Source organism: Rhinolophus hipposideros (assembly GCF_964194185.1).
Source record: "Rhinolophus hipposideros genome assembly, chromosome: 10".
In the NCBI taxonomy this organism is placed as follows: Eukaryota; Metazoa; Chordata; class Mammalia; order Chiroptera; family Rhinolophidae; genus Rhinolophus; species Rhinolophus hipposideros.
Window position 1 is genome coordinate 86491565 of NC_138056.1, and position 26694 is coordinate 86518258.

Genomic DNA, 26694 nt, shown 5'->3' on the forward strand with positions numbered 1-26694 from the left:
GACTTGGTTAAGTTGTTGACTTTTTAGCATTTACTAAGACTGATAACTAAGTTCTACTCATTTCTTACAGTATTGTAGAGCAGTTTACAATTTCACATCTGCTGATACATCAAAAATCTCAAATAATGTGACTTATGAGAATGAAACTGAGATTCAGAGAGATTAAATAATATGTCTAAGTCACCCAGGTAATACTTTCTTTTCTTATGAGGCTCTTGAACTGGTATTCAAACTTTGTTAAGTGATTTCTTATAAACCAGTGCTTCTCAGACTTCAACATGAATTCAGATCATCAGGGATTTAAAATGTACAGTCTGAGTAGATCTGGGGTGGAGTCTGAGATTCTGCATTCCTGACCAGCTCCCAGGTGAAGTCAGTGCAGCTGCCAGGGATTACACTTGACATAGCAAGGCTCCACATGGCAGCTGCTTTTACTTTAGAGAAACTTGACAGGGTTTTTTTGGGGGGATTTTTTGTTTTGTTTTGTTTGGCAATAGTAATGGCAATAAAGTATCCTATTTCTGTTTAAGATTTTAGTTATTTTTAAATTTTAAAAGTAATACTTATAAAATAAGAAAAATTGTTAATCAAAAGTGAGATTTTTAAAATAAAATTGGTTCTAGAATTTTTTGTTTTTAAAAGTTTGCTACATTAGAGATTTTTTTCATGTTAATACCACTTATAGGTCTTCCTGAATTTTTTTTAAGGACTGTATAAGACTTTATAATATGGATGGATGTATATATACACTTAATATATTCATATCAATAATCTTCTAGGTTACTTTTTATTTTTAATATTAGAAACTATGCTTCAGTGACTATCCATTATGCAGTTTCTACATTTTTTGTTTTTAGAATAAACTCCTAGAAATGCAGTGTGCGGAGTCAAAGGAATCATCATTAAAGTTTTAAGAAATACGTATTGGCACACGGTCCTCCAAAAAATCTGCTTCCACTCACAACCCTTGTCTAGCTTGTTGATTTTAAATATGGTAACTGATTCCTAGTTACCTTAGGTGAAAATTATGTTGGCAACTTCCCACACTCACACTTTTATTTTATTTTTTTTAAAAACTTTTAAGTATGTTTTTCCAGGACCCATCAGCTCCAAGTCAAGTAGTTGTTTCAATCTAGTCGTGGAGGGCGCAGCTCACAGTGGCCCATGTGGGGATCAAATCGGCAACCTTGTAAAGAGCACCGTGCTCCAACCAACTGAGCTAACCGGCTGCCACACTCACAGTTTTATTGAACACAAAGTATATACCAGGTGCTGGGCAGTTAAAGACCCAGCTCACTCATGCTTAGAATCTGGTGATATAACTGAAGGTATACAAAGGGCTCTGGGATAGCTGTGTGGGAATCATTAGGCAAATTTTTACTTAATCCCTGAAGAGAAAAGAAAGGGGATTGGGAATCGGGAGGGATTTTAGACTGAGCAGGCTCGTCTGCCATATTCTAATCTACAGTTGTGTCTCCATTAGGGTCAGACATCCAACAGTGATGCTAAAATTGTTTCATCTCTAGTTCATGCTAAGTGTTTGGTTTGAAGTTTCACTGATATGTCTAGGCAGAGAATTATTTTGTCCTTTTAAAAATAGAATCCATATATATAAACTGCATGGTTAAGACGGCAGCACATGTCGGTTAATTTTATACACTGTATTAGCTGTATTTTTCTCTAATTAATGTGATAAATGAAAGTATTGAGGATGATAATTATATGTGGCATAGTATCTTTAATAAACAGTGTGGGGTGGTATTTGAGAAGTGTTAGGTAGTAATTACTATTCAAGTCCTTGAATGGAGTTTTGATAAATCAATAATGGAGAATAGTATGTAATTAGAAGTAAAAAGCTTTTTTCTTGGGGCCATTATCTAGTGATGGTATGTTGCTTTAACAAAAGTATAGCTTTCTGATTTCTCTTTGAAAAACAGTCATGAGTTGGTTTCATTCAAAAGCTTCGCTGTGGGTGGCCGGATGGCTCTGTTGGTTAGAGCATGAGCCCTGAACAACAGGGTTGCTGGTTCGATTCCCACATGGGCCAGTGAGCTGCACCCTCCACAAATAGATTGAACGACAACAAGTTGGAGCTGATGGACCCTGGAGAAACATACTGTTCCCCAGTATTCCTCAATAAAAAAAAAAAAAAAAAACCACAAAAGCTTCACTGTATATTTATAAACCTCTTCATTTCTGAGTTGTTGAGTCTGTAAAGGAGACTTTAGGAAATTAAAGTCTTAAGAGACTTGAGAGATTAATTGATCTTTCATTTGTAGAGGCAGAAATTGAGACCCCGAGAGATGAATAACTTGCCTAAGGTCATGTAGCCAATTGATGTCATTCATCAAAGTAGAACCCAGGGCTTCAGACTCCTATTCTTGTGTCCTTTCTGTTGTGTCTCCTGTTCTCTTGAACAATATTGATTCTTTGAAAACTGTAATCAAATTTTACATATTTGGTGCATAGCTCAACATACCAAATACTCATTTTTGAGGCATAGTGCTTATTTTAATCATGTTTTTAACACATGAAAAAGTTCTCTGTAGCTTCTTTTCTCTTTTTAAAAATTTAGCAATTTTCAAGCATAATTTTATTCCTCTTTATTGTGATTATAGCACTTTCAAAATTTTTTTCTATTGACCACTGAGCCTTGGCAGAAGCAAAGAGAGGAGCTAGGCTAGTGAGAAAGCTATTATGGATGGACTACACTATGGCAGCTGTGAAAGGATACTGTTGGTTTGCCAGAGATATGCACGTTTTTCTTTTTGACATTGTTCTGAGTGATGCTGTAAATGTACAGCAGAAGTAACCAAAAGGCAGCCAGTTTTGCTATTGCAAGACTTGCAAAGCAAAATAAGGTTGGCTGAATGGAGGCAGGCTAAGCAGGAAAATACTTTGTCTTTCAGAAATCATTTGGTGAATATTTTAAAGCTCTGAGTGTTTATTTGTGCTTTAGTTAACTATATGACTGCCAATTTAAAATTCACTAAGTAATAGGGGGAGGTTGTTAGGCCTTTGATATTTGTTAACTATTGACTTGAATTATTCATGGAGCCTTTTTGGAACTTTCCCCCTAGAGGTTATAAGTAAGGCATTTTTTTCTTTCCACAAGACTTTAATATCAAGAGTAGGTTTACCTATTTATTTATTTTCTTTTTTTAATTTATTGGGGTGACAGTTCTTAGTGAAGTTACATAGGTTTCAGGTGTACAATTCTGTATTACATCCTCTATAAATCCCATTGTGTGTTCACCACCCAGAGTCAGTTCTCCTTCCATCACCATATATTTGATCCCCCTTACCCTCATCTCCCTCCCCCCTCCCCCCTATTTATTTTCTTTATGGTATATATTAGTATTGAAGATTCAGAGTTGTTAGTGGAGTGCTGATTTCCCTGGTCATGTGATGATTCATCTCAAAAATATCTTGAGAACAGACATTTAATCTACAAATGATCTTTTACAAGGTTACATTCTAAAGGTAGATAGATAATATTCCTGGAAGGTACATGGTACTAGTTAGAAAATACAAATAAATCAAGGGTTTTGGAGACATTTTTTTTTAAAAATAAATTTCATTGGGGAATATTGGGGAACAGGGTGTTTCTCCAGGGCCCATCAGCTCCAAGTCGTTGTCCTTCCATCTAGTTGTGGAGGGTGCAGCTCAGCTCCAAGTCCGGTCGCCGTTTCAATCTTTAGTTGCAGGGTCACAGCCCACCATCCCATGCGGGAATTGAACTGGCATCCCTTTTATTGACAGCTCGTGCTCTAACCAACTGAGCCATCAGGCTGCCCCTTGGAGACATTTTTTAACTTGTTGTGATAGTGTAAGTCTGATGTTATGAGGGGTGATATATTTTTCAATTCATTGTCATTAACATTTATTGATCGCATATTATAGGTTGTGCAATGTATGTAAGATCAGAGCAATTTTAATTTTAGTTTTTGTTGTTATTGAAAGGAAGTATATCTTTTTTCCTAGAGGAATTAGGCAAATAGTGCATTTTAACGTGAATTCCGTGGTGTTAATACATTTGCCTTTAAATTGGGATCTCTGCTTGGTTAGGACCTTTGAAGGGGTGGATACTGTAGCTTTTGTAGATTCTGGGTCACCCTATTCTTGAGGGGCCTGCTGCCTTTTCTCATTCCATGGCTACCAATTAGTCAGAGACCATGTAGAATGGGGAAGGTAGCTGTGGCAAGGGTCAGGATGGTAGAAATAATGGTATCACTTTCTGGTAGTCATCAAAGGATGATGTGAGGTCTACCAGTCTGTTTTCAGTAGATAATTCCTGCCTACATACAAATCTCGTCAAGTAATATGGAAATGGGAGGGGAACTGACAGTTACAAAATGCCTACTACCTGCCTACCTACACATATAAACCTCGTCAAGTAATATGAAAATGGTAGGGGAACTAACACAAAATGCCTACTTTATTGGAAACTGTTCGTCCTTTCATAAGCTTTTTATTATGAGGTAGGTATTATCTCTTTTTACAGATAAAGGAACTGAGGCTTAGAGGTTAAGAAATTTACTGAAGGTACATGACTGAAACTGGACATTTAAATATGGTTGTTTGATACAATCTTACCAAGATATTAAAACGCTGGGCCTTTTAAATTTTAATTTAAAACTTAAAAGCTTGTATTTTATGTTTCATCATAATGTCTCCTTGTTAATTCCCTGTCTACTCTACATCTCTGTCTCAATCACCCTCTCCACCTTGCTCTCTGCATTTCAGTCTCACTGACCTTTCTATTCCTCAAACAAATTCAGACCTGTTTCTACTTTAGGGCTGTCGGATTAGTTCCCTCTTTTTGGGCTACTTTTCTGATGAGTCTTCATGGCTGACTCCTTCCTGTAATTTCAACTCTTAACCTAAATTCACCTCAGAAAGCTTTCCCTATTCACTATTCTAACGTAGTCATCCAGCATTTTCTTATTATGTTGCTTTATTTTGAGTCTCTGCCTAGAACCTGATATTTTTCCTGTTGACTTTTTTTTTTTTTTTTTAAATATTGTTTATTGCCTGATACAGATTCAGGGATGTTTGTTGTCTTTTTACTTCTGTATCCCAGTGCCTGACATATATTTGTTGAATGATTATATGGAGAAAAATTAAAACCATCAGGTATAACTTTAACTTACTGCCTCCTTATCTCTGAATTTATCTCTGTCTGAACCTGCCCTCACTCCCTTTCTTCCTGTTTTAGAGGAAGGAGGTGTCCCTTCTTTTAATGGTGTTTAGTGTTCCTAGCTGTGTTGTAGATCTTATTTCCCATGTTTTGGTAGAAACCTCAGCTTTGCATTTATCTCTTTTCCTCACCTGGTTCTTTCTCTATATGAATCATGTTCAATTTTTTTCTGAAAATAAAAACCTTCAATCATATACCTCTTGCAGTCTTTGCTAGATCTTGATCTCTTAGTTTCAATGTCAATCTCCCCTACTGCCTTCTATGGACTAACCCAGGAATCTACCATTTTAATATTCTTTTTCTTTTTTTACTTTTTTTTTTTGAACAGGACTTTATTGGGGAACAGTGTGTACTTCTAGGACTTTATTCCAAGTCAAGTTGTTTTCCTTTCAATCTTAGTTGTGGAGGGTGCCATTCAGCTTCAAGTTGTTGTCCTTTCAGTCTTAGTTGTGGAGGGCGCAGCTCAGCTCCAGGTCCAGTTGCCCTTGCTAGTTGCAGGGGGCACAGCCCACCATCCCTTGCTGGACTCGAGGAATTGAACTGGTAACCTTGTGGTTGGGAGCCCACTGGCCCCTTTGGGAATTGAACCGGCAGCCTTCGGAGTCAGGAGCATGAGCTCTAACCGCCTGAGCCACCGGGCCGGCCCTTAATACTCTTTATATATGTATATATACTTGTATTTTGTAAAAATATAGTCTGAATTATAAACAACTGACTTATAAAAGAGGTTTTGGAATGTAACACTGACACATTGGGGACTGTTTGCATTTGTTTTGTTAATATGAGTTCTTGACTCTATTGCACTTAGAATTTAGTTGTCTTCTGAGGTGGAGTCTTTTTTTCTTGGTTCTGTCATTCATTCCCTTTTGGCTTAAAACTTGCTAGGATGAACAGTTCCTAAAACACTGTTAAAAATATTCATAACATCAAATTCTTTTGTTGATTTAGCTTGTCTTTATTTGCTAGACTTTTATGTACGGCTGTTTTTCAAAAGTTCAGGAAATGCTATACAAAGAATAAAACATCTAACTTTAAAAAATTTATATTGTCTCACTCATCATTTGAAGAGTCACTGATGGGTAGTCATTAAATTGGAAGTTTGCAGTTGTTCTAGATGGACCTGATGATTCCACTTCTGGGGGATCTATCCCTAAGGAAATAATCTGATATATAGAAGAAAAAAATGCCCAAAGATATTCATCACAGTGATACTTGCAGTGCTAAAGTCTTGAAAACAACATAAATGTGAAAGTGGGGTTTGATGGTTAAGATATGTTATGGTATATTCATAGAATAGAATCATTTAGACATCTTCAAAAAGTTTATAATGAGCTTTGGGTGACACAAAAATACAGGTATTTTAAAATGTGAAATAATGAGTAAGATGTCAGACTTATGCTTCTACTGATGTTAGACTAGGTTGTTTCAAGTCAAATACACTGCTAACTAGAAAAACTGCAAGATGTTGAAGAGCAGTGACTGATTATGAGACCATGTTCTGGAAGATAAGGAAAGCTCTGAAATGTGAGCCTGATGTTTGAGGTTGCCTTGTCTATTATTAGGTCATTTCTGATTCTGGAAGTGACAGCTGAGAGGCTGAATAGTTTTCAAAATACTTATGTCAAGGAGGACAAAAAATTGGAATTAGGGTCTGCCAATGTGGAAGGCCCTAGGAAACGAAACACTCTAAGTTTTTGGGTTGGGTCCCTGTGGTCTTAAGTGGTAGGAGTAAGGGTGAAACAGAAGTCTTTATAAGGACTGAAGTCTTTATAAGGACTGAAGCCCAGATTTTTAATCTTCTCAATTTTGGGGTAGATTAAGATGATCAGGGGTTCCTGCTGTTTCTAGCCTATCTGCCTGCCAGAAGCAAAAGTAAGTTCTTTCTGAATAGCATCATCCATGGCTTAAGCTTGTCTATATCATTTTTATATACAGCATTCAATAAAAAAATAACTAGGCATTTGAAAAGGAAAATGCAACTGAAAGCCAAGAGGGAAAATTGACAATAGAAACATACCCATGAAGGTACAGATATTTGAGTTATCAGTCATGGACTTAAGGTATATTTATGATAAATGTGTTAGAAGAATCAAAGACAAAATTGATAATTTTCACAGAAACTTAAAATGATAAAGAACGAAATAGAAATTCTAGAACTGAAAAAAACATAAGAACTGATTAAGAACACAGTGGAAAGTTTAACAGCATAGATACAGCTGAAGGACAGAATTAGTAAAGTGCAAGATAAATCAGGAAAAAGAAATCCAGACTGAAGCATTGAGAGACAAAAGGATGGAGAATACTTAGAAAAGAGGGTAAGTGACATTTGGAAGATGTTGAAAAGGTCTTATATATAAGTAACTGAAGTTCCAGAAGGAGAGGAGAAAGAATGGGATAGAAGCAATATTTGATGAGATATTGACTGATACTTTCCCCAAACTGATGAAAATCATCAAGTCCTAAATTAAAGCTGCATAAACACCAGGAGAAATACAAATAAAATACATCTAGATACATCACAGTAAAGCTGTTGCAAACCTGAGCCAAGAAAATCTGAATGGCAACTAGAGAATAAAAGAAATTTTACCTTCAAAGGAGCAATGAAACTGACATGACAGCCTGCCTTCAACACTAACAGTGGCATCCAGAAGACATGAAATAGTAGCCATAAAATGACAAAAAGTAACTGTCAATATTTTTCCAGTGAGAACAGCCTTTTAAAGTGGTTACAAAATAAAGATGCTTTCAGGACAAACAGAAACTGAGAGGATTTGTAGCCAGGCAGACCTACCCTAAAGGAAATACTAAAGGATATTCTTTAGGCTGAAGGAAAATGATTTCTGAATAGGATGAACAGCATTGGAAAGGGCTGTTATGTGGGTAAATATGAATGGATATTGTTTATATAAAATAATAATAGTAATAATTACTTGTGGACTTTGTAAGCTATATGGAATTACAGTGTATGATAGTAATAGCACATAGTAAATGGAGTTAGTGTTCCAAGTTCTTTGGATTGTCTGGAAAGTGCTGAAAGTACTAATTAAAATTAAGATTTCATGAGTTAGAGTGCATGCATGTTATAATCACTAAGGTAATCACTAACAGAGTAGTAAAAGACTATATTTGACAAGCCAATTGGGAAAATAAAAAATATTTAATCCAAAAGAGGGCAAGAAAGGGGAAATAAAGGAATGTGGGACAGGAGAGACACAAAGAAAACAAATAGTAAGTTATTTTATTTATTATAGAATCAGTACTTATTAGGTGAACTATGAAATTGCCCACATTTGACCTACAATAATAGTAATTTCATAATTTATTTATTTATTTTTATTTTTATTTTATTTTTATTTTTTATTTTTTATTTTTATTTATTTATTATTTTTTTTTATTTATTAGTTTCAGGTGTACAAGACAAGGTAATACTTAGACGTTCATCATTTATATCCCTCACACTGTGAACCCCCCTCCCCCCAAGTAATTTCATAATTTAAATGTAAACAGATCAAATTTGTTAAAACCAAAGATTGTCAGAATGGATTAAAAGGAAACCAACTATATTCTGCATACGTAGAGTCACACGTTAAGTGTAAGAACACAGAAAGCTTGAAAGTAGAAGAATATAAAAAACATATACTATGCAAACACCGACCTTAGAAATCTTGTTTAGTTCTGTGAGTGAGATAAAGTGAACTTTGAGGCAAGTAGCATGTAGTGTTACTAGAGATAAAGAGGGATATTTCATTGATGAAAAGTTCAGTTAACCTAGCAGAAAATAAAAAGGATGTTCAGGAATACACCGTATTATAATTGCATTGATGTATATATATTTTTAAATTTCTATTTATTTATTTATTTACGCCCCCCTTTTCTTTTGCCTCCCCTCCCCCACTCCGGTTCAAGCCGTTGTTTCTTTCTCAGTCTAGTTGTGTAGGACACAACTCTCTGACCCATGCTGGTATTATGGGCCTTGCGCTCCCTGCAGGCTGAGGGTAGCAGGTAGCCGCTGGCGTGGCACTCAGCAGCCCACGCAGCTCGGGCCAACCTCTGGCTGCTCAGAGCAGCCCAGCTCCAGGGAGAACTGTTGTTCACAATCTTAGCTGTAGAGGGTGCAGCTCACTGGCCCATGTGCGAATCGAACCCGGTGACCTCAGCTTTAGGAGCACAGCGCTCCAACCACCTGAGCCACCGGGCCGGTTTTTCTCTTGAACTCTGATTTATTATGCTACTTCTGATACTAAATTTCTGTACATGTGTGAGTCTGTGTTTGGGTTCTCTTCTGTTCCATTTGGCCGTTTACTACCGTTGATCTTTAGTCAACATCATATTTTGAATTATAAGATATACTAAGTGTTGATACTACATTGAGTAAATGCCATCTACCTTGTGATTTTTCAATATAGGCTTGGGTGATTTTGATCCCTTTTTCTTCCATGTGGGTTTTGGGATCAGCTTGTTAAGTTCCATGAAAAAGCTTGTTGGAATTTTGATAGGAATTGTGCTGAATTTATACACTAATCGGGGATAGAGCTAATATATATATATATTTAATTAAAGTTTATTGAGGTGACAATTGTTGGTAAAGTGACATAGATTTCAGTTGTACAATTCTGTAATACAGTATTGATATCTCACATTGTGTGTTCACCACCCAGAGTAAGTTCTCTTTTCATCACCATATATCAGACCCCATTTACCCTTTTCTAGAGCCCCCCTCCTCCCTTACGCACTGGTAACCCCTAAACTATTGTCTATGATGAGTTTTTGTTCATTTGTTTGTCTTGTTCTTTTGTTTTCAGTTTTATATACTATATATCAGTGAAATCATATGGTTCTTTACTTTTTCTGACTTATTTCGCTTAGCATTAAATCTCAGGATCCATCCATGTTGTCACAAATGTTCCTATGTCATCTTTTCTTACCGCTGAATAGTATCCCATTGTGTATATATACCACAACTTCTTTATCCATTCATCTATGGAAGGACATTTTGGTTGTTTCCATATCTTGGCCACCGTCAACAAAGCTGCAATGAACATTGGAGCACACGTGTCTTTATGGATAAATGTTTTCAGATATTTTGGGTAGATACCAAGGAGAGCGATTGCTGGGTCATATAATAACTCTATTTGTAATTTTTTGAGGAACCTCCACACTGCCTTCCATAACGGCAGCACCAGTCTGCATTCCCACCAACAGTGTATGAGGGTTCCTTTTTCTCCACAGCCTCTCCAACACTTGTTACTATTTGTCTTGTTGATGATAGCCATTCTGACTGGGGTGAGGTGATGTCTCATTGTAGTTTTTATTTGCATTTCTCTGATTAGTGATGTGGAGCATTTTTTCATGTCTATTTTCCATTTGTATGTCCTCTTTGGAGAAATGTCTCTTCAGGTCCGCTGCCCAGTTTTCAGTTGGGTTGTTTGTTTTTTTGTTGTTGAGTTGTATGAGTTCCTTGTATATTTTGGATATTAACCCCTTATCGGAGGCACTGTTCGCAAAAATATATTCTCCCATTCAGTCGGTTGCCTCTTTATTTTGTCGATGGTTTCTTTTGTTGTGCAGAAGCTTTTAAGTTTGATATAGTCTCATTCATTTATTTTAGCTTTTACTTCCCTTCCCTTTGGAGTCAAATTCATAAAATGCTCTTTGAACCCAAGGTCCATAAGTTTCGTACCTCTGTTTTCTTCTATGCAGGTTATTGTGTCACGTCTTATGCTTAGGTCTTTGATCCATTTTGAATTAATTTTGGTACAAGGTGATAGATCGCAGTCCAATTTCATTCTTTTGCACGAGGCTTTCCAGTTGTTCCAGCACCATTTATTGAAGAGGCTGTCTTTTCTCCATTGTACGTTTCTGGCTTCTTTGTCAAAAATTATCTGTCCATATTTATGTGGGTTTATTTCTGGGTTCTCAGTTCTATTCCATTGTTCTGTGTGTCTGTTTTTCTGCCAGTACCATGCTGTTTTGATTATTGTTTCCCTGTAGTATGGGAGAACTGACATTTTTACATTGAGTCTTTCTATCCTTAAACATGATAGAGTTCTCCAGCAATTTCTATCTTTTATGTTCAATAAAGTTTTATAATTTTTTTCATAAAAGTCTTGAACATCTTTTGTTAGCTGTATTCCTAGGAACCTTAAATTTTTATGCCACTTAAATGGCAACAATTAAAATTGCATTTTTAGATTATTTGTAAAATATCTATGAATGCTGTTTTGGTATATCTGTCTTGAATCCAGCAACCTATTAGACTGTTTTATTGTTTCTAGTGCTTTATCGGTTCTCTTAGATTTTCTTTATGGACAGTTATATTATCTGCAAATAAAATTTATTTTTTTCTTTCCATTACTTATACTTTTACCACTTTGTATGCATACCTAAATAATATAGTTTAAAGGGATATCTTTTGAAAAGTAATGTAGTCATATACATGTATTCATATTGTATTTTGTTTTTGGTTTCTTCGTATCAGCTTTGTTTAAGAGGAGCATCCACATGGTAGTAAGTGTAGTGTATTGCTGTTGCTGATAGTTATGCCACAATTTATCCACTGTACATAGATCCAATGGGCATAGCAGGTTGTTTGTAGTTTGTAGTTATTACACAGTTTTGTATGTGTACCCTAGTATACCTTTCCAAGCATGGATCTGCAGGGTCATGGAGCATATTAATCTTTAACCTGACAGTATAGAGCTGAACTGTTTTCTAAGTTGGTTTTAGCAGTTTAGATTCCCACCAGCAGTATTTGAGGGTTCTTGCTCCTTGCCAGTAGTTGGCATTGCCATTTTGTTATGTGTAATAATAGTACCTAATCGTGATTTTGTAATTTTCGTTTTCCTGAATCATTAATGAGGTTGAGCACTATTTCATATGTTTATTGGTTATTTGGATACCTTCTTTTGTGATGTTCCTGTTCGTCTTTTGTCCATTTTTGTATATTTGATTGTCTTAATCTTATTAATTTGTAGATGTTCTTTACATATTCTGGATATATATGTCTGATATGTATGTATTGTAGATATCTTCTCTGATTTTGTACATGTGTTTTTATTCTTTTTGTGGTGTCTTAGAAGTTCTTACTTTTAAAGTAATAGAACTTAATATTTCTTTTATGGTTAATACTTTTTTATGGTCCTGTTTAAGATAACTTTTTCTCTATTATGAAATCATGAAAGGTAATTTTTCTTACATTATTTCCTAAAACTTTATGGATTTGCCTTTCACATTTAGGTCTATAACCCATCGAGGATGGGTTTTATTGTTTGTTTGTTTGTTTTGTGTGTGTGTGTGGTATAGTGTAAGGTAAGGGTTTAGTTTGATTTTCTTTTTTCCCTACATCTATCCCCAATTATTGCACTACTATTTTTGGAAAAGACCACTTTTGTGATGAGTTAAGACTTTAGCATATACGTATAGGTCTGTTTTTAGACTTTTTATTCTACTAATTTTTCTTTTCCAGACACAGAAAAATCTATGTGAATGGAAGGTACAAAGTAAGATGGTAGGAGTAAATACAAAGTATCATTATAACAAATACAAAATGGACTAAACCCACCAGTTGAAAACACAGATTGTTGTATTGGATTTAAAAAAATCTAGTTGCGGGGGCCAGGTGGGTCAGTGGTTAGAGCACAGCGCTCATAACACCAAGGTCCCGGTTTGATTCCCACACGGGCCAGTGAACTGCGCCCTCCACAACTAGATTGAAAACAACGACTTGTCATGGAGTTGATGGGTCCTGGAAAAACATAGTTCCCCAATATTCCCCAATAAAAAGTAACAAAACAAAACAAAAAAACCTAATTGTATGTTCTTTAAAAGAGACCCACTTAAAACATAAGAACTCAGAAAAGTTGAAAGTAAAAGGTGGTAAAAAGAATTACCAGGCAAATTCTGAGAGTCTTGTATTTATATGAGTAGGAAAGGTATCTCAGTTAACTCCATGCTTTGCTGGGTCCAAGCCTTTGTTCCTGTCCCCTAGTGGTTGTTAAAACTCTAGGTCCCTACATCACCACAATTTACCTCCTACGACAGCCATGTTCTTTGTTTCTGCCCTTAGGAATTTTCTTTATTCTATTGTGGGGTAAGCCACGCATTTAAAAGGAATTTGCCATATTTCATCTAGCAATTTTTAGGCATTTGTGTGGATATTCCCCCACTCCCCAATTAGTCTTTCTTGTCTGAATCATAGTCCCCCATGTGGTTTGAAGAACCTACCCTTCTAGGGGGACAGCTAAAAATATAAAATGATTGCCTGTGGGCAGAGGGGTTATGGATCATTTCTTATATTCTTATCCATTTTTCATAGTTCTGCAAGAGCACATATTTTATAACAGATTACATATTTTAAAAAAGGAAATTATCCTTAAGATCCTTCAAGTAATAGCCCTTCTTTTCCATTTGTTGCAGGTGGTGCGGTTGTGTCAGAACCCAAAGCTGGCGCTAAAGAATAGCCCACCTTATATCTTAGACCTGCTGCCAGATACCTACCAGCATCTCCGCACTATCTTGTCAAGATATGAGGGGAAGATGGAGACACTTGGAGAAAATGAGTATTTTAGGGTGTTCATGGAGAATTTGATGAAGAAAACTAAGCAGACCATAAGCCTCTTCAAGGAGGGTAAAGAAAGAATGTATGAGGAAAATTCTCAGCCTAGGTAATGGAGAATACTACACAAATACATGTTCAAGGTTGGGACTGCCCAAATGGGTAACACATCGAAGTAGTTGACTTGGTTTTAATTTTATGTCAACAAGAATGCAGTTGACATTTGGTTTAAACATGTGCTTTGTATAAAAGGTTGCCTTGGAGGATATGGCACCATTCCTAGCTTTGATAGGTTTGGTTACCTCTGAAAATTAGTGACTTACAGTCATGAAGATGAATTGGAGGCAGTAAGTCCTTTAGAAACCCTGAAGATCATGGAAATTTGTGGATAAGTGAGAGTTTGAAAGAAAGAGGTTGGGATTAAGCTGAGGTTGGGAGTAAATACTAAGAGGTCATGTTTTGCCAGAGCTGTAGCATATTAGGTAAGTTATAAGTATGGGATAATAGGGAAAAAAATTAAGCCAATAGTTTAGATAACTTTTTTTTTCAATAAAGCAAAGTGAAATGACATTTACTTTATAGGTAAAATATATTGGCAAATTCAGTTAATTCAATAAATATTTGAGGGACTATTTTATACTTACTAAATACCAAAAATTATGAGTATATTAGTTATTCTATATGTTACTAGCTTGGTTGTTGGAAATTGCTGAGAGAGAAATAGGTTGATTGTATTTATGGTGTAATTGAATTTGGTTTTGTTCAATTGGAAATACATATTAACTCATTAACAAGTAAAAAACGGAAATTCCACTAGAACATTTTAGGGAATAAATTACTCTCAAGGAGTGACTTGAATTAGAGAGGACAGTAATTTTTGAGAGCATGAAGTTGGCATGCATTACTCGAGCAGTAACTTACTAAATGCTATCCTTGTAGCCTACTTTGTCTCTGTTGGTTTAGATTCTGGGAACCCTTGTCTCACTTAAAATTTTGCCCACATCATTATTCATATTATCTTTACTACCACAGATTACTCTAGTTTGGTCCAGGGTATCAGTTTTTCTTCTTAAAAAGATTTCTGGTGACTGAATTCAATGTGTAGGAAACTTTGTAACTTCTAGTTTATACGAAAATGAACTTTATTCCTTTTAATTATTTCAATTTCATGACTTTTGTTAAAACTTTGACTATATGGACCTTAGCTGACTAGTCATTTTGTATTGCTGAGTTTTAGAAAAACAATTTTTTAAAAACCGGAACTTTAAAAATTTATTTGCCATCTACAGTGAACTAGGTTCTGTCTAATTTTAGGAGGTGAAAAGGATTCTTCAGTATTCAGTTATGATGTAATGTGATAAATGCTTTAATAGAGAAATGTACAAAATACTGTGTGAACAGTTTGCCTAGTGACATCAGAGAGGGTGGCACAGAGGAAGTGTTATTTGAGCTAGATTTTGAAGGGTAAGTAGGAATTTCTAGGCAAGGAGTGAAGAAAAGGCCTTTAACAGTGGCATTAAAACGTAGGCTCTGTGTGTTTAAGGAACATGAGCAGTCTGGTTTGGCTAGAATTGGGTGAGGTACATAAGCTGGAAATACAGGTTGGAGTTAGATTATAAAGAGCTGTTCTTTGACCTCTAGACTTTCTCCTATAGATAATTGGCTGCTGTAGAACAATTTTTTTCTAAAAGAGCATTTTTATAGTGAAATAAAAATTACCAATCTAGTCTTAGAGCATACTGAACATTGTTTAATACTTTTTCCCAAGATTCATAGTGCATCGCTTAGAGGCAGTGTAGTATACTGGTTAAGAGGATGGACTGCTACTGCCTGACTTTGAATATTAACTTTTCCACTTAGTTAGCTATGTGATCGATCCCTCAGTTTCCTCATATGGAAAATGAAATCATAATAGTACTTGTAGGATTTTTGGGAGTTATTGAATGAATAACTAAATGTTTGGTGCTTAGAACAGTGATTAGCACATTGAGAATGACAAGTGGGTTAGCTCTTATTATCTTCATTATCATCATTATTTTCGTGACTGTAAACGTAGATTATGTATCAAGCTGAGTATCAGTGACACTACCAGAAACTAATGCAGTATATACACCAATTTTGCCCTTCCTAAATGTCTTCATACTATACATGCAAGTTCTTTTGCCTGTCTTAAAACCTTACTGTCAGTATGTCTGTCTGTATCAATTTTACTCCCCCTAATAAGCTTTAAATTCACTATGGGTTTTGAGTTCATATAACCAGGTTTGTACAAGTTACATGTAAAGTGAGAATAAATAAATTTCAGGTGAGAATCAGATTTTTTTAACAAAGGAAAACATATGGCTCTACTATATGATCTTTGTGATCTGTATTTTGGTTGCTTAGAGGCTTTTTTTCTTACTCAGTTTTTTAAATTGAGATACAGTTCACGTACCATAAAATTCACCTCTTTAAAGTATATAATTCACTGGTTTTTAGTGTGTTCACAAAGTTGTGCAACCATCAGCACGGATTCCAGAATATTTACATTATCCCAAAAAGAAACCCTGTACTCATTAGCGGTCCTCCCATCCCCCACTCCTGCTCTCCCTACCCCAGCCCTTGGCCATCACTGAAACATACTTTCTGTTTCTGTGGATTTCCCTGTTCTCAAAGTTTCATATAAGTAGAATAATATAACAGTAGCCATTTTTGTCTGGCTTCTTTCACTTAGCATGTTTTCACAATTCATCCATGTTCAGTACTTCATTCGTTTTTATGGCTAAATAAATTTTTGTTGTATGGATATATACCACATTTTGATTATGGACATTTGGGTTGTTCCTACTTTTGACTATTATGAATAATCTGTTATGAACATTTTGACTATATGTTTTCAGTTCTCTTGGGTATATATCTAGGAGTGGAATTGCTGAGTCATGGTAATTTTATGTTTTAACTTTTTGAGGAACCACCAAACTGTTTTCCACAGCAGCTTACCAGTTTACATTCCCCCAGCAAGTATGAGGGTTCCAATTTTTCACCAACATTTGTTATCGTATTTTTTTCTTTATTATAGCCACCCTACTACCATATTTCCCCGAAAATAAGACCTAAAAAGCCCTAGTGTGATTTTTCAGGATGCTCATAATATAAGCCCTACCCCCAAATAAGCCCCAGTTAAGATTGTCAGCCAGACAGATGCATTTAGTACATCCATTGCAACACACGATGGACGTGTTGAATTATAAAATGATAATATATAATTAAATATAAATGATATTACTGACATTAATACTTAAATGATGATATAAATTATAATTAAGTATTTGTAAATACCCAAGCGGGCACCTTTGGACGAGAGGTAAATGCCTAATGTAAACAAATGAACTCGAGACTTACTGCTGAATGACCAATCGGAGTACAGACACAACGCACAGATAACGTGTGCACTTGATAAGGAACGGACCTAGTTGTGTCTAATATGAATCTTCATAATTCAATACGTTGTGTGTTGTAATGGATGTACTTAATGTACTTGTGTGAAATAAATGTTTTCTGAATTTTGGTGGCCTGCAATTTTTTGTCGCTTTTGTGTGGACCATTCTTAACTGTGATCATTTTTGTTGCCATTCCTGTATTGTAAGTTTTCAATTAACACTTGGTTTAATGGTAGATTTAAAGGGAATAATATTTTGACTCCCAGACAAGATGAGTGCAAAACGAAAGAGCTATTCCATCGAGTACAAGAAAGGAATCGTGGAGGACTCCCGGGACAAGAATCTTACGCCTTTTTGCAAAGAGAAGAAGTTGGATCTCCGAATGGTCCGAAAATGACAAGCGAAGTACATAACCTCAGCCAATAGGTGAACGAGGGAAATGTTAAGAAGTGCAAGTATGGATCAGGTCAGCAACCATTATTTCCTGAGCTGGGAGACATCTGTGAATGGATTGCTGACTGGAGAGCAAAGGCTTTGGTTGTGCGCATGGCTGATATTCAAGCATTTGTTCTCACAATGGCACCACAATTAGAAATATCCCCAGAAGAATTCAAAGCATCACAACACTGGCTGGATGGCTTCCTTTAGCAATGCACTGTCTCTAAGAAGATCAAAACACTGTTCAAGCTGGAAGATACTGAAGTTATTAAACATGCAGTTGCATTCAAGTCCTTTGTTGATGGCATTGACTTTTCTAATTACCAACTCTCCAACATGATTGCTATGGATGAAACTGCAGTGTTTGTGGGCCAAGGATCTCAAACGACAATTGATCAGAGGGGTGCCTCGTCAATCTACATTCCCTCCACTGGTTGCAAAAGTGCACGTGTTACCTGTATTTTGGCAATTCTTCTGGATGGAAAGAAAGCCTCACCTCTGATCATCATTAAGGGCAAGAAAGATAAGGTTGAACGTGTTTCAGGCATTTATGTTCTTGAAATCGAAAAAGCCGGGTGCACACAAGCAGTTATAAGGAAGTGGGTTGATTTAATGCTGCCACTTGTTTTGCAAAGTGGGTAAAGAGGTCTGCTAGTCTGGGATTCAGCCAGCACTCACTGCGCTAAAGACATGAAGAACTTCTTTGCAGAGAGAAGAGTAGATCAAATAGTGATTCCCACGGGAATGACTGCCTATCTCCAGACTCTTGATATTGCAATAAACAAGCCATTCCAGGACCATTTGCACATGGAAATCAATGACTACATTGAAAATAGAATGGAGAGAAATCAGTGCGGAAGCTTTGTGAAGCCTAGCCTGCGAGAGGTCATGACTTAGGTGAAGAATTCATGGGATAAAATCACTGACAGCTGTGTTGCCAATGCACTGTGAGCAGGCTACATGGACAAGACATGCTCATTTAAGGAGAGCTCTATTGCTGGACATGATTGGGGCAAATGGTTCTACAGGAAATGGAGTTGCAAGAAATTCAAGCTGGAATTCGTGGTTTGAAGAGGTATGATGATGTTCCAGAAGATGACATGACTCTATTTGCATAAATGTAGATTTTTGTACAGGAATAAATGTAGATTGTTGTACATGAAAACATAAGACATCCCCTGAAAATAAGCCCTAATGCATCTTTTGGAGCAAAAATTAATATAAGACCTGGTCTTACTTTCAGGGAAATACGATAGGTATGAAGTGGAAATCTCATTGTGGTTTTGATTTTCATTTCTCTAATTAGTAATAATGTGAGCATCGTCCAGTGTGTTTATTGGCCATTTATGTATCTTCTTTGGAGAAATATCTGTTCAAATCATTTGCCCGTTTTTGAATTGGGTTGTCTTTTTATTGTTGAGCTGTAAGTGTTTTTTACATATTCTGGGTACTAGACTCTTATGCAATACATGATTTAAGAAATTTTACTCCCATTCTGTGGGGCTTATTTTCACTTTCTTGGTAGTATCATTTGAAGCACAAAAGTTTTTAATGTTGATGAGCTCCAGTATTTTTTCTTTGATTACTTATGCTTTTGATGTCATGGCTAAGAAACGATTGCCTAATCCAAGGTCAAGATTATGCCTACGATCATTTTGAATTAACTTTTTATACAATATATGGTGTACACTGAGGGTCCAACTTGATTCTTCTGCGTGTGGAATCTGGTTTTCCCCGCACCATTTGTGGAAAGGGCTGTCCTTTTCCCTTTGAATGGACTTGGTATCCTTGTCAAAAATCACTGACCATATGTGTAAAGGTTTATTTCTGAGCTCTATTCTATTCCATTGGTCTGTGTGTCTTTCCTTATGCCAGTACCACACCATCTTGATTCCTGTGGTTTTGTAGTAAAGATCTGAAATCAAGAAGTTCCATCTTTGTTTTTTTTCAAGATTGTTTTGGCTATTTGAGGTTCCTTGAGATTCTTTATGAATTTTAGGACCAGCTTGTCAATGTCTACAAAAAGCTCAGCTAGAATTTTGATAGGAATTGTGTTGGACCTGTGGATCAACTTGGGGTGTATTGCCATCCTAACAATACATACTAAGTCTTTCAATCTATGAACATGGGATGTCTCTCCATTTATTTAGGTCTTCTTTAACTTTTTTCAGCAACATTTCATAGTTTTCAGTGTATGAGTCTTTTGCATCCTTGGTTAAATTTGTTCCTAACTATTTTATTCTTTCTGATGCCATTATAAATGGAATTGTTTTCTTAATTTCATTTTTGGATACTTTGCTGCTGGTATATAGAATACAATTGACTTTTGTATATTGATCTTGTATCCTACAACTGCAGAACTCATTAATTGATTCTAGTAGTTTTATAGTGGATTCCTCATGGGTTTCTACAAACAAGATTATGTTATGTGCAAATAGAGATCGTTTTATGTCTTCCTTTCCTTTGTGGATGCCTTTTATTTCTTTTTCCTGACTAATAGCTCTGGCTAGAACCTCATATGTTGAATAGAACCTACATTGAATAGAAGTGGTGAAAGCAGGCATCCTTGTCTTGTTCCTGATGTTTAGAGGAAAGCTTTCAGTCTTTCACCATTGAGTATGATGTGAAATCTTCACAGATTCCCTTCACCTGGTTGAGAACATTACCTTTTGTTTCTTGTTTGTTCAATTTTTTTAAAATCATGAGGGTGTTACAGGACTTTTATGCTTTGTTTCTGTTATTACTTTTTGGGAGAGAAAAATTTGTAGATTGGTTGATTCAGTTGAGCTCAGTGAACCTGTTTAGACACAGTGCTAAGTCCCCATCTTGAGAGGCTAGAAAACTTAGTAGAAATGACAAGATGAAGTTTAATGTAGGTGAGCAGTCACATTTAGTTCTCAACACCACCCTACAACTGTAAGACAACTGTAAGATGACAGTCCTTGTAGACTAGTCAATTATAAGTTACTATGGTTTGACTGTTAATATGTGATAGTAAAATCTTCTATTTTCTTAGAAAATCTAATGTAGGGGTAGGCTATGTGTTAGTACCTAAAGTATTGTTTCTTAAAACCAAATATCTACTCGATTATCTAGAACTTATGTTTATTAATGTAATTTTTTGTCGTACTTTTTGGTCTAGACCAAAGACCCTTTTATGTACTAAAAATCACTGAGTACATCAAAGAGCTTTTGTGTATTAGGGTTATATACCAGTATTTACCATATTCAGTATTAAAACCAAGAAATTTAAAAATACTTAAGTAGTTAAAATAACACTTTAGGGGCTGGCTGGGTGGCTCAGGTGGTTGGAGCACTATGCTCCTATCACCTAAGGTCACTGGTTCGATTCCCACATGGGCCAGTGAGCTGCGCCCTCTACAGCTAAGATTGTGAACAACGGCTCTCCCTGGAGCTGGGCTGCCATGAGCCGCCAGAGGTTGGTGAGAGCTGCTGTCAGCTGCCATGAGCGGCCAACCGACGATCGGCCACCAACTGCCTCAGCCGGCGGGAGCGTCAGGCTCATAATAGCAGCATGGGCCAGGGAGCTGTGTCCTCCACAGCTACATTGAGAAACAACAGCTTGAACCAGAGTGGGCGGGAGGCGGAAGAAAGGGGGAAAGAAAAACCATTTAGACATCATGTAAAAATAACAATAGTAAGACTACTATGTGTCAACATGAAAACATTTTTATGGAAATTGTTTTTAAAGGAGTTTTCTAATTCTGCAAATCTTTTATTTTTATTTATTTATTTTTTAAAAGATTTATTGGGGAAAGGCAACAGGACTTTATTGGGGAACAAGTGTGTACTTCCAGGACTTTACTCCAAGTCAAGTTGTTGTCCTTTCAATCTTAGTTGTGGAGGGTGCCGTTCAGCTTCAAGTTGTTGTCCTTTCAGCCTTAGTTGTGGAGGGCGCAGCTCAGCTCCAGGTCCAGTTGCCGTTGCTAGTTGCAGGCGGCGCAGCCCGCCATCGCTTGCGGGAGTCGAACCTGGCAACCTTGTGGTTGAGAGGACGCGCTCCAACCAACTGAGCCATCCGGAAGGCAGCTCAGGTCAAGGCAGCTCAGCTCAAGGTGCCGTGTTCAATCTTAGTTGCAGGGGGCAGAGCCCACCATCCCTTGCAGGACTTGAGGAATTGAACTGGCAACCTTGTGGTTGAGAGCCCACTGGCCCATGTGGGAATCGAACCTGCAGCCTTCAGAGTTAGGAGCACGGAGCTCTAACCGCCTGAGCCACCGGGCCAGCCCTAATTCTGCAAATCTTTTAAATCACCTCAATGAACATTTTGTACTTTGTTACATTAAAATCCATTGTCTATCTTGCACTTGGAATTAATCTTTTACCCATGTGTGATCTTGTAACATCAGGCATTGGTCCCTTGGAAAATATTGATTCACTAGATTATGTAGATTTTCCAAGTGTTAACACCTCATTATACAATCACATTCATTTATTAAATCTCAGAAAAGTTTTAGTGGGAAGCTATTAAGCTCTTGGTGGAGGATTTAAGTTTTGCAAAATACCAATTTTTGCTTAAAAGCTTGAGTCTTATCACTGGCAACAAAAACCATCAGTTGTTTTCCTTGAAGTGACAGGTCACTAAATTTGTTTTGGAGAAACCATCTTCCAAATACCCATGTCTGAGTAAACATACTTTGTCTGTTAGTCATTCTTTTAAGTAAAAATGGTGTTCCATGCCATATATGAAAATCCCACAGCTAACATACTTAGTGATGAAAGACTGAAAGCTTTCCTTTTAATATCAGGAATAAGACAAGGATACCTGCTCTCACCACTTCTATTCAACATATGAAGTTCTAGTCAGAGCAGTTAGTCAGGGAAAAGAAATAAAAGGCATCCACAAAGGAAAGGAAGACATAAAACGATCTCTATTTGCACATAACATAATCTTGTTTGTAGAAACCCATGAGGGAGGAATGCACTATAAAACTACTAGAACCAATAAATGAGTTCTGCAGAGTTGCAGGATACAAGATCAATATACAAAAGTCAGTTGTATTCTATGTACCGGCAGCAAAGTATCCAAAAATGAAATTAAGAAAACAATTCCTTTATAATGACATCAGAAAGAATAAAATAGTTAGGAACAAATTTAACCAAGAAGGCAAAAGACTCATACACTGAAAACTATGAAATGTTGCTGAAAAAAGTTAAAGAAGACCTAAATAAATGGAGAGACAGCCCATGTTCATAGATTGAAAGACTTAGTATGTATTGTTAGGATGGCAATACACCCCAAGTTGATCCACAGGTCCAACACAATTCCTATCAAAATTCCAGCTGAGCTTTTTGTAGACATTGACAAGCTGGTCCTAAAATTCATAAAGAATCTCAAGGAACCTCAAATAGCCAAAACAATCTTGAAAATGAAGAACAAAGATGGAAGATTCACTTTTTGATTTCAGAGCTTTACTACAAAACCACAGGAATCAAGATGGTGTGGTACTGGCATAAGGAAAGGCATACAGACCAATGGAATAGAAGAGAGCCCAGAAATCAACCCTTACACATATGGTCAGTGAATTTTTGACAAGGATGCCAAGTCCAAAGGGGAAAGGACAGCCCTTTCCACAAATGGTGCTGGGAAAATTGGATATCCACATGCAAAAGAATGAAGTTGGACCCTTCCCATAAAGCATATATGAAAATTAACTCAAAATGGTCAAAGACTTAAGAGCGAAAAATAGAAAAGTCCTAAAAGAAAACAGGTAAAAATCTTCATGACCTTGGGTTGGGCAGTGATTTCTTGTGTATAACACCAAAGCATAGATAATAAAAGAAAAAACAGATCATTGGACTTCATCAAAATTTAAAACTTTATGCATCTAAGAACACTAACAAGTGAGTGAAAACAACCCACAAATTGGGAGAAAATATTTGCAAATTACATATCTGATAAGGGATTAAAATCCAGAATAGACAAAAGTGCTACAACTCAACAACAAAAAGCAACCTACTGAAAAAAGGAGCAAAAAATATAAATAGACATGTCTCCAAAGAAGATACTCAGTTGACCGAAAAGCACATGAAAGATGCTCAATATCATTAGTTATTAGGGAAATGCAAATAAAAACCACGAGATACCACTTCACACTCATTAGGATGGCTATTATCACAAAAGGGAAACTAGTAAGTGTTGACAAAGATGTGGAGACAGTGGAACCCGTGTGCATTGCTGGTGGTGATGTAAAATGGTGCAGTCACTGTGTAAAACAGTTTTTGGCAGTTCCTCAAAAAGTTGAAAATAGAATTACCATGTGATCCAACAATTCTAGGTATTTACCCAAAAGAATTGAAAGCAGAGACTTGAACAGATATTTATTTGTACACACATGTTCATTGCAGCGTTATTCACAATAGCCAAAATGTAGAAACAATCCAAGTGTTCCTCAACAGATGAATGTGTAAACAAAATGTGGTCTATACATACAATAGAATATTATCCCTCTGTAAACAGGAAAGGAATTCTGATACATGCTACCACGTGAATGAATCTTAAAAACATTATGCTAAGTTAAATAAGCCAGATACAAAAAGACGTATGATTCCACTAATGAAGTATCTAGAATAGGCAAATTCATAGATACAGAAAGTACAATAGAGGTTTCCTACCAGAGGCCGGGCAGAGAGAGAATAGGTAGTTTCTGCTAATTCTGTTTGTAATGATGGAAAATTCTGGAAATGTATAGCAGTGATAGTTACATAACATTGTGAATGTACTTAATTCTACAGAATTGTACACTTAAAAATGGTTAAAGTGGTTTACAAAAAAGATATTCTATGAAAAAAAGAGACTACTTCAACTAAGAATGTAAACACTGTACAGTGCTCTTTCTGAGGACAACCATCATTATTACAACAGAAGTGCTTTTTGTGTACTTTTCATTTTGTCACACAGAATATTTAAAAAGTCTTGAGCAGTCGAGATTTAATAAAATTAGTGATCTTTCCTTCTCCATCAAGGACATTTCCTTTTTTTTTTTTTTTTTTAACTTTTATTTATTTTAAGTGTGTTTTCCTAGGACCCATCAGCGTCCAGCAAGAAGTTGTTTCAGTCTAGTTGTGGAGGGCGCAGCTCACACTGGCTCATGTGGGGATCGAACCGGCCACTGTGGTGTTACGAGAATCTTGCTCTTACCAACTGAGCTAACCGGCCGCTCCCCATCAAGGACATTCTTAGGTGCAACTAGCATTTTGCTTTTACTGCAAGTTGTGGTGAGGAATACCGTGACTACATGTACAGTATAGTGCTACTGTCTTGATTCATGTTGGGGCACTAGCAGTCTCACCCACCATTGCTTTATGTAATCAGTGTAAATATCAACACAGTGGAAAAGACAAATCATGTGGTCTCTTAGTATTACTGTGGAAATAATTTTACCATTGCAGACCCCCCCGCCTCCCGAAACGGTCTCAAAGTCCTGCAAGGATTTCGTAGCACACTTTGAGAACCGCTGTATTAATATATGCATTTAAAAAATGGCATAGCCATTTTTATCATTTTTATCATTCCATATGATAGGGAATTGAGACAGTACTGAAAGGAAAAAGAAAGTGATTGACACTGCTGTCATTTTCGTGCAGTTCCTTCTAATCTCTTAAAGAGTACGCTTTTCATGATACATACTGCTTTGTAATTCTGGAACAAGGCAAACTAATCTGACTTGTTTGTAGTTGAACCATTATACATTTCAAAGGAATATCAAGGATGGTAAATAGATTTTAATAAGTGTCATGGATAGGTTGTAGCTGCTTAGATTGCTGTGTTGAGGGATTCATTTTGAAAAGGGTGCAGGGTGGCATAGAAATGTCTTCCTTGGGCTTGGTAAAGATGTATGAGAGGATCCTAATTTGTTCTCTGTATGTTTTCAGTCTAAAATTTATAGTTCTCATAAAATTTGAAAATTTTTAATCTTATTTCTAAAAAAAAAATTTTTGCCCCATTTTTCTACTCTCCTTCGGGGAGTCCATCTGTTTGTATATTTGGCCAGTTGATGTTTCACAGGCCGCTGATGTTCATTTTTTCCATCAGCGAAAAAATGAACATCTGGGTAGTTTCTATTATTTTGGGTAGTTTCTATTATTTTGGGTAGTTTCTATTATTCTGTTTTCAAGTTAATTAATCTTTTCTTCTGCAGTATTTATTTAATCTGCTGCACATCCCTTCCATTTTAGTTTTTATCTCTAGAAGTTGGCTTTGGATCTTTGTAATGTCTCCTGTGTACTTAACACGTGCAAGTGTTTCTTTACCTTTTTGTACATATAAATATAATAAGTGTTTTGATATCTTTGTTAATTCTGTTATTTGTGTTGCTCATGGATTTAATTCTGTTAATTTATTTTTATCTTCACTAAGAATCGTGTTTTGTTGCTTCATTGCATACTTGGTAATTTTTGCTTGGATGCCAGACATTGTTAATTTTACCTTGTTAGGTGCTTAGATACTTTTGTATTATAAATATTCTTGAGCTTTGTTTGGGACGCAGGTGAGTTACTTGGAATAATTTGATCTTTTTAAACTTTGTTAATCCATACCAGAAGAGCTTTTAATCTAGGGCTAATTCTCCAGAGGTCAAACTTGACTTGTATTCATCTTTTGTTACGGGTATGTATTATTGCGATTTTGATACAGTTTTTTTCCTTTCTTAAAATTTGTATATATTTTTTGACACCCTATGTATGTATATATGTGTATATGTAGGTATGTATAAGTATATTTATATATGTGTATATATATAGTCACTAGATTCTATTTAATAATCATTTAGGATTTTTAAATCTATATTGTTAAGTGAAATTAACCTATAATTTTTGTGGTCATTGATTATGGAAGTAATCAAAATGAGTCTTGCTGTATGTGTGAAGTTTGTAGAAATAAAAATTAGCTTTTACAGGGAATGTATAGCAAAAATTCTCCTGTAGTACCACCGCGGTGTGATGGGCATGCTGTGCACACATACTCATAAATGTATGACTGTCTGTGTAAGGGTGGGGAGTGGATTTTGATACCTACACCATTTAATGGTTTTTGGTTTACTTAGGGTTTGGAATAGTCCATT

General features: G+C 36.1%; 1 protein-coding gene across 1 annotated transcript in view; it reads left to right on the forward strand.

The window, feature by feature from the left end:
* Positions 1–26694, forward strand: part of CBL (Cbl proto-oncogene) — an 87524-nt gene that overhangs the window by 7936 nt on the left and 52894 nt on the right. The window contains exon 2 of the mRNA XM_081064715.1: positions 13616–13863. Within this exon, the coding sequence (XP_080920841.1) occupies positions 13616–13863 (248 nt within the window). The remainder of the gene's footprint in view (positions 1–13615; positions 13864–26694) is intronic.